The sequence below is a fragment of the Myotis lucifugus genome, unplaced genomic scaffold (genome assembly GCF_000147115.1).
Source record: "Myotis lucifugus unplaced genomic scaffold, Myoluc2.0 scaffold_5, whole genome shotgun sequence".
NCBI classification, from domain to species: domain Eukaryota; kingdom Metazoa; phylum Chordata; class Mammalia; order Chiroptera; family Vespertilionidae; genus Myotis; species Myotis lucifugus.
In genome coordinates this window covers 4,180,464-4,199,873 of record NW_005871053.1, presented here as the reverse complement: position 1 = coordinate 4,199,873, position 19,410 = coordinate 4,180,464, and the positions used below count along the sequence as shown (strand labels likewise).

The 19,410-nt window shown below is 39.7% G+C and overlaps 1 protein-coding gene across 1 annotated transcript in view; it reads right to left on the bottom strand.

Moving 5' to 3' along the window:
• Nucleotides 1–2,582: 2,582 nt before the first annotated feature.
• LOC111823321 (zinc finger protein 385B-like) overlaps nt 2,583–19,410 on the bottom strand; it is a 71,429-nt gene continuing 54,601 nt past the window's right edge. The window contains exons 2-3 of the mRNA XM_023744430.1: nt 3,858–4,172; nt 2,583–3,123 (exon numbers count right to left, since the gene is read on the bottom strand). Of these exons, the coding sequence (XP_023600198.1) occupies nt 3,077–3,123; nt 3,858–4,172 (362 nt within the window). The 3' untranslated portion in view covers nt 2,583–3,076. The remainder of the gene's footprint in view (nt 3,124–3,857; nt 4,173–19,410) is intronic.

The window sequence follows — 19,410 nt, the reverse complement described above, 5'->3', positions numbered from 1 at the left end:
TTTTGGTTTGCAGATGGCCCTCTTGTTCCTGTTTCTGTTCATATCATCCTCCCTCTGTGTGTGTCTGTCTCTATAAATTCCTAAAAATTTTCCCCTTTTATAAGGACATCTATCACATTGGATTAGGCTCACCTAATCCTAATGACCTCATTTTAAATTAATTTCCTCTGTAAAAACTCTATCTCCATATAAGGTTACATTAAAAAATACTGAGGATTAAGACCCCAACATTTTTTTAAAATATATTTTATTGATATTTTACAGAGAGGAAGGGAGAGGGATAAAGAGTTAGAAATATCGATGAGAGAGAAACATCAATCAGCTACCTCCTGCACACCCCCCAGTGGGTATGTGCCCACAATCAAGGTACATGCCCTTGACTGAAATCGAACCTGGGACCCTTCAGTCCGCAGGCCGACGCTCTATCCACTGAGCCAAACGGGTCAGGGCTCCAACATTTTTTGAAGGGGAAATAAAATTCAGCCCATAACACCCCTATAGCCAAGCAATTGGCATAAAAGGGAGACTAGCATTTTGTTCCATAATTAGGTGCCTGCTTTGTCAATGGACTTGCCGGTCTTCCCTATGCTACTTGAGCAGAGAAGTGAAATATAGAGGAGCCCCCACACCCCACTCCAACTCTACCTGCCTGGGCCCCAGCAGCTCTGAGTTTTCAAGAGGAATGTTAGTTGTCAGATTGGTTCTGTATATGACCTCGAGCCCTAGTAGTTGGTATGTAAATGAAAAGAGAGGACACAATATCACCATCTGCCGCAATGTGGAAAACAGAGGTACATGTTGTTGAGAAATGGAGCCTTTTGTTTTCAACTGGGGGTGAGCTGGCAGATGCAGCTAGATATCAGGGACTCCAATTCTCAAGGGAGCACAAGGTCTGTTAGGAGCACCTATGACCCACAGAGATAACCAGAATAGCAATCATTTACCAAGAACAGCATCGCAGCCTTGCCAAGTCTATAAGGCAAGAACACCTCCATCCCACCATTCGTCCATGGTTCCCCACCTCCTGGGTGAAAGGACAGGTAGACAGAGGAGCAGCGTGAGAGCCAACTGTGCCCCACCGTTCACTCTAGACTTTAGGGTCTGGCTAATCGTATCTTAATTTGGTTATGGCATGGAAGTTTTTATAAATAAAACCGAATCTGCTAAATCAAACAGTCCCTCTGAAAATACAAAATTGAGAAGATCTGGGCAGAAAAGGTGGTAAGGAAGCCACTACCCAGCAGGAAACAGACATGTGATAGATCAAAATTGAGGAAAGTGACTGAAAAAATAAAACCATGTCAGGCTTGCTTCTCGTTGAGTGGAGACTCTAAACACGGATAACATGCACAGACACATAGCAACACTAAGGTATAATCCACTTAAGTTCCTGCTGTTTCACTTAGCATAATATCATGGACAGTTTCCCCTGTCATTAGGTATTCCTCAGAAAGATAATTTTTTAAAATGTTTTTATTGATTTTCAGAGAGAGGAAAGGAGAGGGAGGTAGAGAGAGATAAAGACATCAATGATGAGAGAGAATCATCGATCGGCTGCCTCCTGCAGGCCCTTTACTGGGGATCGAGCCCATAACTCAGACATGTCCCCTGACCAGTAATTGAACCATGACCTCCTGGTTCATGGGACAATGCTCAACCATAAAGGTACACCGGCTGGGCCAGAAAGATAAATTTAATGACTATGGTTTCTGTCATTTTATAAGTGTACTATTAGGTGTTTAATCTTCCTCCTATTGGATATTCAGGACACATTTAATATACTGAAATCAATATATGAAAATTGTCCTTTATGCCCAATATATAAACTTGAAAATCTGTCTCATTTTCTTATCCATTTTTCTATATATTAATACTAGTATACTGTGTTATTCTAGAAGATGATCTATGTTTTACTTATAGAATACATTCATAATTATTTGTATATATCTTGGCTAAACTTATTTTATGTCAGCCATCTAATTTCACTAGCATGGGAGGACAAGAAAGAACACTGGGGATCGAGATTTACATGTCTATTTTCAAGACCCATCAAAGTGAAAGAGTTTGCTATGCAAGCAACCATTCATGACCACAACATATGACAGCACCAGGTCTGAATTTAACCTGAGTGTTACTGCATGGCAGGAAACAGGAGGAAAATAGTGATGAAGAATAATCACCTCTCTATTAATTAACTATGGTAGGAACTCTACTAGTAGATCTACCATTTCCATGCCATATGAACTTGGACAGGTGGTTTTATCCCTCTGTGTCTCCATTCTTAGTCTGTAAATAGTGAATAATCATAGTACCTACCTCAGGGTTGATGAGAGGATTAAATGAGAACATTCCTATAAGCTACTTAGGACCAGAATATGGCCCTTAGAAAATGCTCAGGTAATGTAAGCTACTAATATTACTTATCAGAAGCTATAGATTAACCTCATTTTAGGCATGGATATTTGGATGTAATTCAAACCTTTACTCGAAGTTATTTGTTCCTTGATTTAGATATAAAACAGAAATCAGTCTTAACCTAACACCAACTATATTTTTAATATGTAAATTAATTTTTTGATATGTAAAGTACAGATACATTAATGTTACCTGTCAGTATTTATACTGATAATAATTATAATTATACATAAACACAAAATGAAAAAAATAATTTCCCTAATAAGCGTGCATCCTATAAGTTCCTGTAAGTCTTTCACCGCATGACCAGCATCGACTGGGGAAATTATATACTGAAATTAAATTGCTATAAAGGAGTTAGGTTAATTTGAAATATAAAAAAATATGTATCTACAGCACACATACAAACAATTTACCCTGGAGTTTCATAAGGATCATGTCATAACTTCACAAAACCAAGAACTATGGAACAGCCCCGCGTGAAATTCCAACATCATCTCCCTTCAGGTCTGCCTGTCACCAGAGCAGACGGGGCTAGAGTGGAATTTGGAGCTCTTCCCCCACAGGCAGGAGGAGGCTTGTCTTGGCCTCCCGGGTAAACCTGGGTAGGAGGTTCACTTTTTGTAGAATCTTCACCCTGGATAACACGTCTTTAGTTATGTCACAGTAAAGACATGCCATCCCAGCAATGTGGAGGCGGAGGAAGCTCTGCCCAAGGATAAGATAAAAGATTTTAAAGTCTGTTTAGAATTCAGGGCAGATGCAGGAATGCAAAAATCCCTCAGCTTCTGCCTGTACCCAGCCCATGGGAAGGGTGAGAGGCAAGAGGCAGGGAAGTGCTGCGGTGGTGAGATCTCAGAGGTACGCCTGGCTGGCTTTGGCAATGCCTGTTCCTATTGTTAGAACACCCCCCCCCACACACACGAAAGCACTGTGGCTGGCAACTCTCTAAAAGAATGTAACGAGTCTACCACACAAGATTAATGCTCCTTTCCTGCATCGTGGGGTGTTATAAATAGGGCTGCAGCTTTTTATACACTATCAAGTAGTATGCTACCCAATAGAAAACAGGCAGAGGGAACCCAACATAGCCTAATTTTACAGAGAGCAAAAAATTGACGTCACGGATCCATTTTAAACACATTTTAAAATACTTTAAGAAATGCTCACACACTCTGGAGGTACGGAACCAAGCCAATGGCCCAGTGCGCAAATTTTGTGTGTGTGTGTATATATATATGCATTTGTGTCTAAAATAATATGTATGTGATAATCATAAATATATACTGAGAAGTAACAAACAGCTCTTGGATTTTACCTGTAGGGAAAAGAATACATATTATTATGGGGGTAGCTTTAAGGTGGAAGATAAGTCTTGCTCTAAAGCCTTCATTTTCTAGAACAGAAGCTTTCCTCCCAGTGTAATCGGCCCTCCTGCCTACCTGTGCTGGTGGCGCTGGGGCTGGCCAGCAGCGGCCCCGCACCCTGAGCCGGGGGCTGAGGCTGCCCATCGCTCAGCTGCTTGACGCGCTTGCGGTGGGATTTGCCGTTGTAATGGACCTGGGCTTGGGCGGCAGAGTTCAGCTGGATGTTGCACACCTCACAGAAGGAGAACAGGATTTTCTTTTTCTCTTTACTGAACTGGTCCTCAGGCCGGTCGTTTTTTATCCTCTTGTCTTCAAAGCCCCGCAGAAAAGTTGCCATATTCATAATTCCATCTTCAGGGTAGTTGTCAGGGCTTAAGTAGTACTTCATACCTGAAAAAGAGGGATCACTGCTTGTGAAATATGTGCCTTCTTGTTTCCTAGCATGATTACAATTAATGTTCACTATATGGTTGAAACTAAAAGTCTCCCAGCTACACAGTGGTCACTCTTGGAAAAAATTATCAAGAGAACCTAACTGAGCAATAAGGTCTTTGAACATGAGCTCCCTCTATCTGGAGCACTTTCAACTCCATCTTTACCCCTCCCCCCATCACTTCTCAAGGCCCTTTCTCTCTTAAGTCCTGAGATCTTAGCTGGAGCAGCACCCTCTCCAGGAAACCAGCCTGAGCCTGGAAACAAGGCACATCTCTGGTTCCATGCTTGAATAGTGCTGTGTGGCCTCGCTTCATAGCATCTATTACCAGTGCATTTTATATGTGATTGTGCAATTATTTGGTTTATGTCTATTCTCCAATAGAGTGTCAATTCTCTGAGAGCCATAACCTCATTTCTGGATATCCCTTAGGCCTAAAACAGACCTTTTATGTAATAGGAATTCAAACATCTATTGAAGAAAGGAAGGAATAAATGATGTTATGAACCCAGAACTGTGAAAGGTGTATATAACAGACACACAGGTGCACACCTGCAAACAGACACAAGCCCTAACCAGTGGAGGAGGCAAGTAACAAAGACTAAAACACAGTATGTCTGCAACCTTCTATTTGGTTGTGTTCCAAAAGCCAGAGGGAATTTGAACATATTTTCTTCTAGATGTAGTGAAACAAACTGTACTTAGGTTTCCAGAATAGCCCCATACATATCAATTTAACCGTTTATGAGGTTGAAATGCACAACACATCTTAAATACAAAATAATAGAAATGCAATATATGGTAAAGTAATAATTGAAAAAGAGTAAAACAGATTAAGACATAATTTCTTTACTTTTAAGTGCTTATGTTTTTCATTTATTTAGTTAAGGATATAGTGATAGATTATAACTTCGGTGAAGATTTTAAAGGAGACTTTTCAGTACCTCAAGAACCTTAGCTGATGAAGACAGCCTTGACTTTGTATCTTGTTCAGTTCTACTGTAACATATATAATTTCTTCATTTTAGCAATACCAGGATTACCAGGATTTTCATACTTAGTGCAATTATTGCCAGGTTTTTGGTTGTCAATTAGAATAAAGAAAATGACACTCTCATGGAAGAAAGAGGAGTACAAGAGTCTAGGAATACCGGTCAAAACGTAAGGAAAAAGGGGGATGCAAGTGAAAGAATTAGCTGAGGTGGACAGTACTGTGCCATGAAGGATTCAGATAAACAAAGGATCATGGCTTGTGAAGGATTTCTGCCTATGGAAAAAACGCAGGAGGTTGAAAAATATTGGCTTTGAGAAGTTGTGTTGATCCAAGTTGGCACGGAGCTCTATGGGAAGGAAGGAGCAAGTAGAGACTAGTCCATAGTTGGAGTGTTCACCCGTTGAAAATGAGTTATAGCACAGGGTATGACCATGAAGACATATATTGATTATATTCATACAGCGTGCCAGAAAGAACCCCTCATTTACACCCATACACCCTATACCAAAGTGCCCTAATGCATTATACCACAGGCTAAATCATAATCCTCAGAGAATTGTTAGAAAGTTCCTCATTTTGATATGTAAAGCCTATCTGTCCCATGGACACTTTACACTGACGCCACCATTTTAAGGAACTCTATTTTACAAAGTTTTCCAAATGAATCTATCCCTGTTAGCTCTCCACAAAGGCAGCTATCCTCCTTAAAAATCTACTCAAACTATACATAAATCAGGTTTAAGCAATTCCTGTAGCTGAGATTTAAAAGAAATTTATTTAAATTGCACATATATCAATATTTTTTCTTTTATTCCCTAAACCAAAAATATTATGGGGTCACAAAACCATTTTTCTCATAAAACTTTAGAAAATGTCTGTGCTATATAAAAGTTATGTTCTATTACTATATGTTCTCTCTTAAAATACTAAAATGTATCTTAAGAATTAACTGAACTAATTGATAAAGAGAGAAATTTTAAAAAGAGTTCATCATTAATATATCATTCCCTGTCTAGAAAAACCACTCCATTGTAAAACATAAGGAAAACAAAAAACTTTTAACCTGGCAAGGCCAGGTCAGACACCCTCTCATTGAATCACTGAAGTCTGAGTGTTACATTTCAGCTCAAGCAACCAAGATCCTTGACTCAGCTGAGGACTAATGACACTTTAGTCTTAATATTTACCATTTTTGGACATGGCTGGCCTTTCCCAGTGCTAATTAACACACTGTAGTTCACAAGAACATGACATACTTCATGACTTTTAAATTTGAAATCTAAAAAAAAAAAAGACTTTGTACTATCTTATAAAAGATAAAACCTGTTTATTTACCTGTGCTTTTCTGATTGCTATTTGTCCTAGAAAAAGTCATGCTTTAGATTTATTTAAATATCTATTTATTTTAAGTAGTTAGAAAGCTTTAAAATGAAATGAGGCACTGTAGGAAAGAAGTCCTGCCTGGGAGGTGGGGAATATGTGTTCTGTCCACCAAGCCCCAATTTATTAATCCTAGTTGGCCAAGATAAAAACACACAGAGAAGGAAGGTAAAAGTTGACTTCTTGGGTATCAGGCTAGAAACAACAACCTTTGGGAAAATTATAATTTCCCAAAAATACAATTTTTGGGAAAATTAAGAGGTCAGTAGAATATGTTCATTTTTTGGTACGTTTCAATATTTATGTTATAATAGAATTCATATATGGGAACTACAGTGGTTTAAAAAATTAATAAAATAAAGAATCTTAAAAAAATAAAGAGCTTAAAATAAACCAGAGGAAGCAACATTACTGCTTCTTGCTCAGGAGAGTGACTCCGGAGAATTCTTTGCTTACCAGCCCCCAAGGTACTCTGAGCACACTTCCACAGCATTTTAACTTCATTGTATTGGGCTGAAATTATTGCTTAGTGCTTGATTTCAGTAGGCAGTTCATCTATCTGAGATTTTTTTTCTGATGGCCTACTGACACCTTATTGAATTATATCTAGTAAAATAGATCTTAATGGGGTGCTCTGGCCTAAAGTGAATCGCAAGAGATTTTGACACTAATTGCTGAATAAGAGAAACTGATGTTTTAATGTTTCTAGCAGTTAGTTTCCCTTGAGGAAAAGATTTAAATTCAGCTTTGGGGCACACTGCTCTTTTGTTTTGGGGAAAACCTCTTAAAGGATCATCCAGTTAAGTGGAGATATGAAGGTAAACCATAGACTCTGGAGCTAATATGGTCTCTGGAGCTTAATCTGCTTTTAATAATTATATAAAAAGTTGTTTTCACTGCAGCACAGAATCATCTCTGCAAATTATATATTTTTTCACACATTTTTTCCTTCTGCAAGTCAATTTAAATGTTGTTGTCCCTAAAAGTTTTTGTTAGCTACTGGGAGATGTGTTTTCTTGTTCAAGCACTTCACCAGAAGAGATGGGTGGGGACTGGAATCCAGTAAGCACATGAATGCCTCTTACCTTAGAAAGAACAACCAGAGATTGCTGATGCTCAAACTGGACTACACCTTTTAAGCCCCATATTTGTGATCATTTCAGATTCATCAACTCAACTTTGGGAAAAGTACCGATGTTCTGAATTCTCTCAAGACCTAAAAAGAAAAGACCATACCTCTGTGGATGGGTGCAGGATTGCCACAAAGGAAGAGATCTTTCCAGTGTCCATCTAAAATGATTCACAGGAGCAGGAAATAGACCGGTAGAGGGATGAGCCTGTAACTGCTGTCACTGGGCTTGGGAGACAGGTGACTGTGTGATCCAGGTATTAGAGACTTGTTCTAGTCATTCCCTTTGTGGGAAAGTTAATGGATCCCTGAAACATGGAGATGGGCCTGAGCCTGGGCAGAGAAGACTGCATAATAGCGATGCCTACAGAAAGGGTGGCAGGGGAGGGCTTTGGTCTGTGAACTCAGAGAATCTCCATATCTAGTAACAAGAATGGAGTTCTCCACTTATATTTTCTTCCCTTTTTTCTTTTGAAATCCTAAAGCCATGAGTGAAGTCATGTAAACATCACAGCTGATCTTTGTAATAGTGTGGGAAATTGTGTGAGTCTGGACTGGCACCCAGGGTTACAGCCCTGAATGGGAAAGCAGCAGCAGGAGGCTGCAGATGTTACTTACTGACAAAAGAATGACCAGTGGTCCAGACCAGGCAGCTGGTTGAGATGGTGAATAACAACTGACTTGTTGGAGTATCTCAGTTGTTCAAAAAAGTGTGCAAGAGGGCAAGCTGATAAAATATTGAAATTCTTGCATTAAGTAGGTAAAAGGTTTGAACTGTTTTGAATTAGGTAATACAATAGGTAAATAACCCGAGGCATTCGAGTTACCCAACTGTAAATCAAACAAGGTTATTTTATTCTTTTTCATGATTGTAGATCCTAAGCCAATCAGATGTCCAGCACTTAAAAGGTGTTCCATGAACCTTTGGCAAAATAAAAATATAGTTATAATTAATTCAGCTTCTTTATGTTGTATCTATATGAGATAAATGTTAGCTGACCCTATTACAACTATTATTTCATAACATATGTAATTCAAATGATCATGCTGTATGCCTTAAACTAATACAGTGATGTATGTCAATAAAAAAGAAATAAAAAAAACCCATAACCCAGCAGAGCAAATGAATAAAATAGCGTGTGCACACACACACACACACAGTAAAAGGTCAGCTTTGCTACCTCAAAATTATTACCTCAAAGAGATAATTAAGCAATGTTTAAACTAATAATAAAATACAATTTCTATTTCCATATTTTAAAACTTATTTTTAATGATGTTTCAGGCTTTGGCCTCAGGCAAATATTGATTTTAACACCAAAAGGTGTACCTGTAGCTATAAGAAAGAACAATGCTTAATGACTGGGCTATGCAGACTTCTTCATAATGAGGAAAGCCAATTCCACTCACCCTCTGCTTTCCCTGGCACCCTGGAATGGCATGAGACAGCAGAACACAGGAGGGAGAACCTGAAATCATAACCAAGCATGGACACCTGGGCAAGGGCAGGCGCTGCAGCTGCGTTCCTCCCACAGCAACCTTGAACACCTTCCTGAGCAGGCAGGCCCTGGAGCCACTCCAGCAGGTCTTCCTGTGAAGCAAGAGCAAGCTCTCCTGGCTCCCTGGGTACCTGCCATTGCACCTTCTGTGGCATGGAAGGGAACTTGAGTAATTCCATGGATTGCTCCACACAGGTCAGACCCATCCATCAAGCAAGTAATGTCTCAGTTCATTGAAATCTCAGGTCATCTTAACAAGTTTACAAACAAGAATGGTGTTTTCTGGCTTTTTCTATGCGGGAAAGTGTAGTTAAACGGAAGAGACCATGTTACATCATCTAATCTCCCGTCATATTCTCTCTAAATATCATCTAGACACATTTGTGCATTGATTGAATTTTTACTAATTATAAAAGTAATTTATATCACTCTAGAGATTTTGGAAAATACAAAGAGCAGAAAGTAATTAGGGGAAATTTTTCATCAAAGTTAACCACATTTTGTTATGTATTTCTAGTCTTTTTAAATGCATATATTGTTTTCAAATAATTCTGGTTCAACGACACATACTTGCTAAAAGTTCAAATATATAAATATATTAGAGCCAAACTTTTTAATTGATTGTATTTACCTGAAATTAGATTAACAAGAAGTCAACATTTTATCTTTCTGATGAGGATCAAAGGCACTTGTACCAAGTGTTCCACAGAAGAGAAACAGTGCTATGAATGCCTTTAACAGGGGCTGCCCTGGTCAAGGCAGTCTGAGAGGTCATGTTTGAACTAAGAGCTATAGAATGAATAGGAGTAAAGAAGAGAACATTCCAGACAAAGAAGATGACATGTGCAAAGATCCAGAAGCCCAGTCCCTCTAGAGCAGAGAAAGAGGAATGAGATGTATAATACGGCAAAGGCAGTAAGTAGAGGCCAAGCTGGAGTGTCAGTCTAGGGAAGGGGCAGAAGTGTTTTACACCGAAGGACTGACATGAACAGGTTTGATTTGTGAAAAAACCACTTGGCCTTCAGAGTAGATAAAACATGTGGTGTACAGTAGAGAAGTTTCCATGTGAATATAGACAAATTCCAAGGAAGCGAAAATGTGGATGGGCCTGGAGATGATGGTGAAGGAAAAAGTGAAGAGGTTCAATAAACTTGAGAAGAAAAATCAACAGGACTTGGTGATGGATTAAATGGGATTGGGGGAGAGGGGCAGAGGGAGATATTGTTGTCAAAGATGATTCCATGATTCTAAACCCTGATCATATATTAGAATGACCTGTGACAGGTTTCTAAAAGACTGTTGTCAGGGCCCCATTCTTAGAGATTCTGATGTAACTGGTCTGGGATTGGACCACAGCCTAATATGGTTAACTTTGATGGTAGGAACATAGAAAAATTTCCCCTAATTATTTTCTGCTCTTTATATTTTCCAAAATCTCTAGAGTGATATAAATTACTTTTATAATGAGCAAAAATGCAATCAATGAATTCCCCCCCAGGTGTCCCTAATGGGCAGCCAGGTTTGGGAACCACTGCTCTAAAGATCACAGCTATTTGAAAGTAATTTCTGCCCTAGTCCGGGGGTCTGCTGTGCAACTGTCAATAAATTTTACCCTGACAACAGCTGGGTGTGGAAAGAGCATTTGATTCCTCCATTCCAGAGAGAAGCACCAGCACTTATGGGCCCCATTAGACTGCAATCCCCAGAATACAGATAGCCTCCCCAGAATCTTCTCCTCAGGTCATGAATGATTCTCTCTCATCTTTAAGACACAGGTGTCCCTGAGGACTGGAAGGATGGAGCTTTCTGAACCACATCACATTCAGGAAGCTAGAGCTCTATAGTCAATTCTCAGATGCTAGCCTAACTCTCATTTTCTAAGATGTAGAATTTCCTCTTTGGCTAACACACCTCCATCCTACCTTCTTGGAGCAGTTTTCACTTAATTCCCAAAACCTACCTAAAAATGAATTGAATGTGCCATGCACTCCTTTAGACCTCATCCTTGACTGTAGGCAACTTCTCTGCTAATTCCCTTTTACCCCAGATAAGAAAGCTTTTTATTCTAAGCATCACAATAGGGTAGTCTTTCTAACCCTTCCTCAGAACTTTGTTGATAATACTATTTAGAAATATTTTAGACATTTTAATTCAGAATAACTTATTCCCAAAAAAGCTGTTTTCTTAGGAAATGTATTGGCATGGAATTTGTAGTAAAAATAACAAACTTATATAAATAACTATGTTATTAATTAGCCATGTCAGGGAACTTATGCCCATGAAAAATGGAAGACAGGTGGACAAGATGCCTATTCAATAGATGTAAAATACAAACTAGAACTGTCTCAGTATATGGTCATCCTATACTTAAAACATATTGCTTTATTACATGAGGCCTTCAATGATGAGCCAAACCCAAGAAAGCAATAATTCAGTCTAGGCGGTTTAAATATACTTTCTTCATACTCTTTACATGAAGAAATAAACCTTGAAATCTTATGATTTCCCTAAAGGACTAATAACTAGATTGCATTGTTACTTTTATATCTTCTAGAATATACCCAAAATATGTATGTCTTAAATATATCTATAATTGAAAATTTAAAAGATATGCCTTCTTTCTGGAAAACAAAACTGATACAAAAAGATCTTAACCTAATAGTGTTTTAGTATTTTTTAAAATTACTTTAGCATTTTCTCATTACGAACTAATGGTTCATTCTCACCAATTAATCTTTAGATTCAATTCAATTTTAACCAAAATACCAAAAAGATTATGTTATGAAACTGACAGCATGATTCTAAAATATATATGGAAGTTCAATGAGCCAAGGATAGTCCAGGCAGTTCTGAAGAACAATAGAGCTGGAGGGCTTAACTACCAGATACTACAGCCTATTATGAGTCTATAGCAATTAAAACAGTCTAATTTTAAGGGAAAAAAAACAATGGGAGAGTCTAGACCAGGGGTGGGCAAACTTTTTGACTCAAGGGCCGCAATGGGTTCTTAAACTGGACCGGAGGGCTGGAACAAAAGCATGGATGGAGTGTTTGTGTGAACTAATATAAATTCAAAGTAAACATCATTACATAAAAGGGTACGGTCTTTTTTTTTTTAGTTTTATTCATTTCAAACGGGCCACAGGCCGTAGTTTGCCCACGGCTGGTGTGTGTGTGTGTGTGTGTGTATGCTGTGTGTGTATATATATGATGATAATGTAGCAGTGAAAAGTTACTAAATGGAATGGGTTGACTGAATATCCATATTGGAAAAAAAGTATCTTGATTCCTACACTTCACACTATATAACAATTCTAGTATTGCAAATCTAAATGTTTCAAAAAATAGTAAAGCCTTTAAAGGAAAAGTTAAAAAATAAATGTTTCTTCATCAAAAGACATCATTGAGATATTTAAAAAGCAACTCACAGAGGGGGAAGGTATATTCCCAATATACTTATCCAATAAATGCCTTGCATCCAGAATATATAGGAAAACTCTTGCAAATCAATAAGATAACCAATTGAAAATGAGCAAAGGCCTTGAATTCACAAGAAAACAATAACAAAATGACTAATAAACAAATGGAAAGACACTCAACCTCAACAGTCATTAGAGGAATGCAAATTAAAAACACCATGTAATACCTTTATGACATGAGGGGGTATGTAATACCCCCATACCCACTAAAATAGTTGAAATGAAAATGACAGAAAATACAAAGTACTTGATGTGGATATGGAGCAAAAAAAGTCAAACACAGCTGGTGAAGTACAAATTGGTACAGCTACTGCATAAAACTGGCAATATGTACTAAAGCTGGGCATATGCATATTCTATGACCCAGCAATTCGACTTCATATATCAAACAGGAATAGGTAGTTATGTTCACCAAATGTATAGTATTCACTAGAATGTTCATAGGAGCACTGTCACAATAGAGCTAAACTGAAACATATCCAAATATCCATCAACAGTAAAACGGATAAATACATTGAATATTCAGTATTAATTCCCACAAGAGAATAACATACAGCTGTAAGAAGGAATGATTTACAACTACAAGCAACAACATGGATGAATCTCAGTAACATTAAACAAAAGAAGTCAGACCAAAAGATTACAAATTATATGATTTTATCTATTTTTATGAAGTACAAAACCATGTAAAATTAATGTATGCCATTAGAAGTCATCACCTTGGAGGTGGTGGTGGTAGTGAGCGGTGGCCAATAACATAAAGTGAGCACAAAATTGTGTATTGTGTCTTGAGCTGGGTACCAGTTACACAGGTGTGGTCAGTTTGCAGAAATTCATTGTGCTGTACATTTATAAGAGGTATACTCTTCTAGATGTATATAATACTTCAATACATACTAAAAAACTAATGTGTTCAACATAGAAAATTTGAGAAATATCATCCTATATAATAATAGAGAAACATGGTAATTAACCGTAACTTCGCTACCCTTCCCATTGGCTAATCAGCGAGGTATGCAAATTAACTGCCAACCAAGATGGCGGCCGGCAGCCAGGCAGCTGAAGCGAACAGGAGGCTTGCTTGCTCCAGTGATGGAGGAAGCCAAGGTTCCCCGCCTGCCGCTGCCGGCCTCTGAGCTGCACTCTAAGAAACAATGTTGCAATTATAGAAGCTAAACAAACTCCAGAAACCTGCTTTCAGCCAGCCGGGCCTCAGAGCTGGAGTTGCAACAGTGTTTCAATTATAGAAGCCAAACAAACCCAGATACCTGCTTTCAGCAACCGAGGTCTCAGAGCTGGAGCCGAGCCTCAGAGAGAAAGCCGGCTCTCAGTTCCAGTGACAGCCATAGAAGGTAAATAAATCCAAGAATAAAAAAAAAAAGAAAAAAAGGAGAGGTTTGGAGCTTCAGTCGCCCGCCAGCCTGAAAACGGCCCTCCGCCCCTCACCCAGACTGGCCAGGCACACCAGTGGGGACCCCCACCCTGAAGGGGATGTGACCAGCTGGAAACAGCCATCATCCCCTCACCCAGGCTGGCCAGGCACCCCAGTGGGGACCCCCACCCTGAAGGGGGTGTGACCAGCTGCAAACAGCCATCATCCCCTCACCTAGGCTGGCCAGGTACCCCAGTGGGGACCCCCAACCTGATCCAGGACACCCTTCAGGGCAAACCAGCCGGCCCCCACCCGTGCACCAGGCCTCTATCCTATATAGTAAAAGGGTAATATGCCTCCCAGCACCGGAATCAGCAGAGCCGCGAGGCCTCCCAGCACTGGGATCGGCGGAGCCGCGAGGCCTCCTGGCCCCTGGAGCAATGTGACAGGGGGCAGAGCCCAATCCCCCTGATCACCCTGCGGCTCTGTGTGTGACAGGGGGCGGGGCCACAACCTCCCTATCCGCCCTGCTCTGTTCATGACAGGGGAAGGCGCCCCAAACCCCTGATCGGCCCTGCTCTGTGCCTGATAGGGGGGAGCTCCCCAACCCCCTGATCAGCCCTGCTCTGTGTGTGACAGGGTGGAGCCACAACCTCCCCATCGGCCCTGCCCTGAGTGTGACAGGGGGCGTTGCCCCAACCCCTCAATCGGCCCTGCTCTGAGCCCGACCAGGGGTTGCACCTAGGGATTGGGCCTACCCTCTGCCACCCAGGAGCAGGCCTAAGCCAGCACATCATTATCTCCCGAGGGGTCCCAGACTGTGAGAGGGCACAAGTGAGGCTGAGGGACACCCCCCCCCTCCCGCCAGTGCACAAATTTTTGTGCACTGGGCCTCTAGTACTATAATAGAAGTTATATGAATGGCTTTGGGGCCAATATTATTAAGTAAAGTCATGGTTACTAGAACACAAGCACTGCAATACCAAGACAGTGGATCTGATCATTGAAGGCTACTAAGTGACTGAAGGGGAGGTAGCATATGAAGCATAGATACACTGGACAAAGGGATGTTTCATTTTCTGGGCAGGACAGAGCAGGCTGGTTTGAGATTTCACTGTTCAGATCGGCACACAATTTAAAACTTGTGCATTGTTGAGTTAATTGTTTATTAAATTTTCCATTTAATATTTTCCTGCGTAATTGAGACTGCGGGAGGCAAAGCCACGAACAAGGAAGGACTACCATAATTTCGCAATTGCCATTACAGTTTTAAGCGTAATACATCGATTAACAAGAAGCAGCCTAAAAACCAATATGATCTGTGTTAATGGAGTTAAGGGCATGTGAGACAATGTGTAAAAGGCTGTGGCCTCTATTAGGTGGCTGCATTGGAAGGCAAGGATCAGGAGTAAGATAAAGCAGAAAACGTTCCTGTTATTCACTCACAGAAAATCCTTCCTAAAGACTGCAGTGATGAACCGTACTCCTCTTCAGCTTGTTAAAAGGGACTGGGATGTATCTGGGAGACCTTTCCAGTGTAATCTGATCAGAGGCAGGAGGACAGGGCTTCCCTTCTCGTGCTCTGACTCGAAATGAGCGGAGCAGAACTCACGGCCAGTAGATAACCCACACCCAGCTTCTCTAGTCATTGTCGCTCTTTATTTCACCAACAAAAGCTGGACACTAGAGGTTTGTGGAACAAAGCTTAGGTATTATTTTGACATTTGTTCTTTCAAAAGTCAAAGAAATTCCCATGACAGATGTGCAGAAGATGCAAAGTTTTAACATCTGTGGGTATTCAAACATAGAATATAAGTTTTCCTACAAGGATTCCAGTCCTGATGATTACTTTTTCATATGTGAAAGTGTAACTTCTAACAATATTGTAATTTTCATTAACTTCTTCTCTTGTAAGGGTTGAACACTTGGTCTGGAATAATTGAAAATGCAATGCTATATGTACACACACACACACACACACACACACACACACACACAGGTAATAGTTAATCTGAAGACATCAGTGAGTTCAAAGCCAGTACCTTCCATGAGTAATTTTATCTGGTCCTTGGCAGGTTCTTATCTTCCTCTTGTAGTTACCTTATTACAAGCTACTGCCACTAATAAGGAACTAAGGTAGATTTAGACAAAGGATTGTGTTCTATTGGGTCAAAGCATACAGCATGGGTAACGTACTTAAGAGTAACATGAGAACAAAACAGCAATTCCCGAGCCTCTTTTAAGAATTTAGAACACCAGGTCTTGATTTAAAGCTGACAGCTTCTGGGGATGCGATATGGCTTCCCGGAAATGAACCCACAAGCCCAGTTGGAGAAATTAATCCCAAAGGTACCACAGGCAGAAAATGACCCAATTACTGAGAAGAAGGTCAGGTATATAAAAGATGATAAGAACAGATCACAAAGACTCAAATATTAGAGCAATTGAGATTGTCAGGTTTTGATTGTAAAAATCAAAATCAGAAACTGCTCAGAAGAGAAAAGGAGAAAATGCCTTGTTGAAAATCAGTGTCCTAATATTCTGGGGGCAAGACCAAGCCTCCAGGTTTCAAATGAAAGAGGAACCTCCAGGTTCATTATGTCATCACCCCACTGCTAGTTAGAATTGATGTGAAATAGAGAAGGGCTGGGAAGATGACCTAGAAAAGAAATGTGCAGAATAAGAGTCTGATGATAAGAAAGTTGACTTTGCTTGAACTTTTTTTTCTTTAACTTTTAATTTATTGCCACCTCTGACTACCTGTTCTTTCCATATTGATTTTCTTTTAAATGGTCTTTTGCCCTTTTAAAATTGATCTTTAAAAATGTTTCTTTGCCAAATATATCCACTGCTTGTGATGTTCCATTTGATGACATTTAAAGTCTTTGTGTTCTCACTTTCCTTCTGAAAGAAATGACTGATTTTGACTTAATTCCATTATAGAAAATAACAGCAAAAATAGGGAAAGCCAAATTTATTTGTTGACCCTAAGAGTAACTGCTAAATTTACTCTATAAAATGTTCATGAAGGATAGTCCCCCAACTATTTTTAGATAGATTCTTAATTTCAAAGTTGTTAAAAATCACAGATTTACATTCAGAAAAGACTTGGGAAAAGGACAGCTTGTGTATAATTTGTTCAGCCAGTCAAATAAGTCTTTATCTACTGGTGACTACACCAGGTTGTAAACTAATTTCATATTTCAAATACAGGATTGTATACAGGTATTTTTGATTTATAGGTAGCTGGCAATCAACCATGCTACCTGCAGAGGGATTGTGGAGAAAATGACAGGCAAGATGGGGCAATGCATGAGGCTACTACCTGGATTTACTAGTTGGAATACTTGAAACACTATGTTTACATCAACAAGTGAGATTCATGTGGTGCTATATCACCAAGAAAAATTAAGGAAGAATCTTACGCTTTTTGAAAAGGAGCATCCTTCACAATTTCCACAAATGTCTGTCTGTTGGAAGATGTATTAAAGCATCTATCAAAACTCTTTCTTCCTTCCCTCTCCTCTCACCTCAATGACCCAGATGAGGAATGTAAAATATATCAAAATAGTAAACACATTCCTATATGTTGGAATAATTTTAAAAGAACTCATGTCAAATACATAAGAGTGTTTGCCTCCTGGGGGGCGGGGGGGAGGAAGCATATGGGAATAAAAGGAAATAAATTAATACAAAAAAGGAGCCTGTCTCCCAACAAATGATGAGTGAAAGCACGCTCTGACTTGAGGAGTGTGATTAATTCAATTCTCTACTCTTGGGGTTAGGAAATATCTTTTTGTTTTGAAACCACAACGTGACAATGAATAATGTAGTCTTATGTTCCATGATAACAGGTTCATATAAGTAAGATTCTCAAGTAGCTCTAAGGGGGGCATTCAAGTGCTCTGTCTGGTTATGTTGCTCCTCCAAGTTTGTCAGTGACTGGACAAACTTGAAAAGAGACAATATTTGCTTTTGAAGAATTTCCTTCTTTGGTGTTATCATTGATTGCTTTTCCTAGACTCTCAAGCCTACCCTTGAGTTAACTCACATTAAGTTGTTATTGACTGATAAAGACCTCTTTGTCAGAAAGAAAGAAATCTCTAATGAAGCAGTGCACATCAAAAATACCCAGGGGGGCTGGCCAGTGTGGCTTAGTTGGTTGAACATCTGTCCCATTCACCCAAAGGTCACCGGTTCTATTGCTGGTGGGGGCACAGGCCCAGGTTGCAGGCTCAATCTCCAGCAGGAGGCATGCTGGAGGCAGCCGATCAATGTTTCTTTCTCACATGGATGTTTCTCTCTCTCCCTCTCCCTTCCTCTCTCTCTAAAAATCAATAAAAAAAAACCCCACAAACATATTAAAAAATATCCAGGAAGCTTTTACCAAAATTCATAATGTCCAAGCTTTACCTCTGCAGACACTGATTCTGTAAATTTGGAATTTGTGTAATTGGTTAGAATGGGGAAGAAAGAAGTAAAGTATTTATTGGAATGCTAAGAAACATGGGTATTCAGCTGGTCTTGAGCACTTATCCAAGTTTGTGTTTCCACTTCTCGGTCCCACAACACCAGATCTAAAAACATCTAAGCCATTTGCCTACCAGGATCAGGAGACCAGTACCACTGCAAATTGTACCAGTTACCCTTCTCAACCTAGCAAATGCTCCCAGCATCATGTGGAAGAAAGTGGCAGCTCCGTCAGTCACTTGATAGTTGAGTTACCTTGAGAAACCATGCATCTGAATGGGCATCAAATTTCTATTCTTCAAAGGGTGGAGAATGAATTAGACAAACTAAAATTTCTCTGTATTCTAAAATTCCAAAAGTTTATACAGCTTCATGTTTATCTTTTTGTTGTTGTTGTTTTGTAACTATATTTTTATTGATTTCAGAGAGGAATGGAGAGAGAGGGAGAGAGATAGAAACATCAATGATGAGAGATAATCATTGATCAGTTGCCTCCTGCATGCCCACACTGGGGATCGAGCCCACAACCCGGGCATGTGCCCTTGGCCAGGAATCAAATAGTGACCTCCTGGTTCATAGGTTGACACTCAACCACTGAGCCAAGCTGGCCGAGCTACTGTTTATTTGCTTTTCTTATAGGAGAAAATCATAATGTCTACCTTAATCTGTTGGCGATATTTAATGTCTTGGGAAAATGATCTGCTCTGATCCTTCTGATCTATAAGTCACCCTTCTCAGAGAAACCAAGTACTGCTCTCAGTTCTGGGTTTGCATAGAGAATATTCCCTCTCATCTCACTTGGTGATTGAGTGGGAGGCAGCAGGCAATATTTCAAAATGCAAACTGACATTTAATTATACAGAAATCTCCTT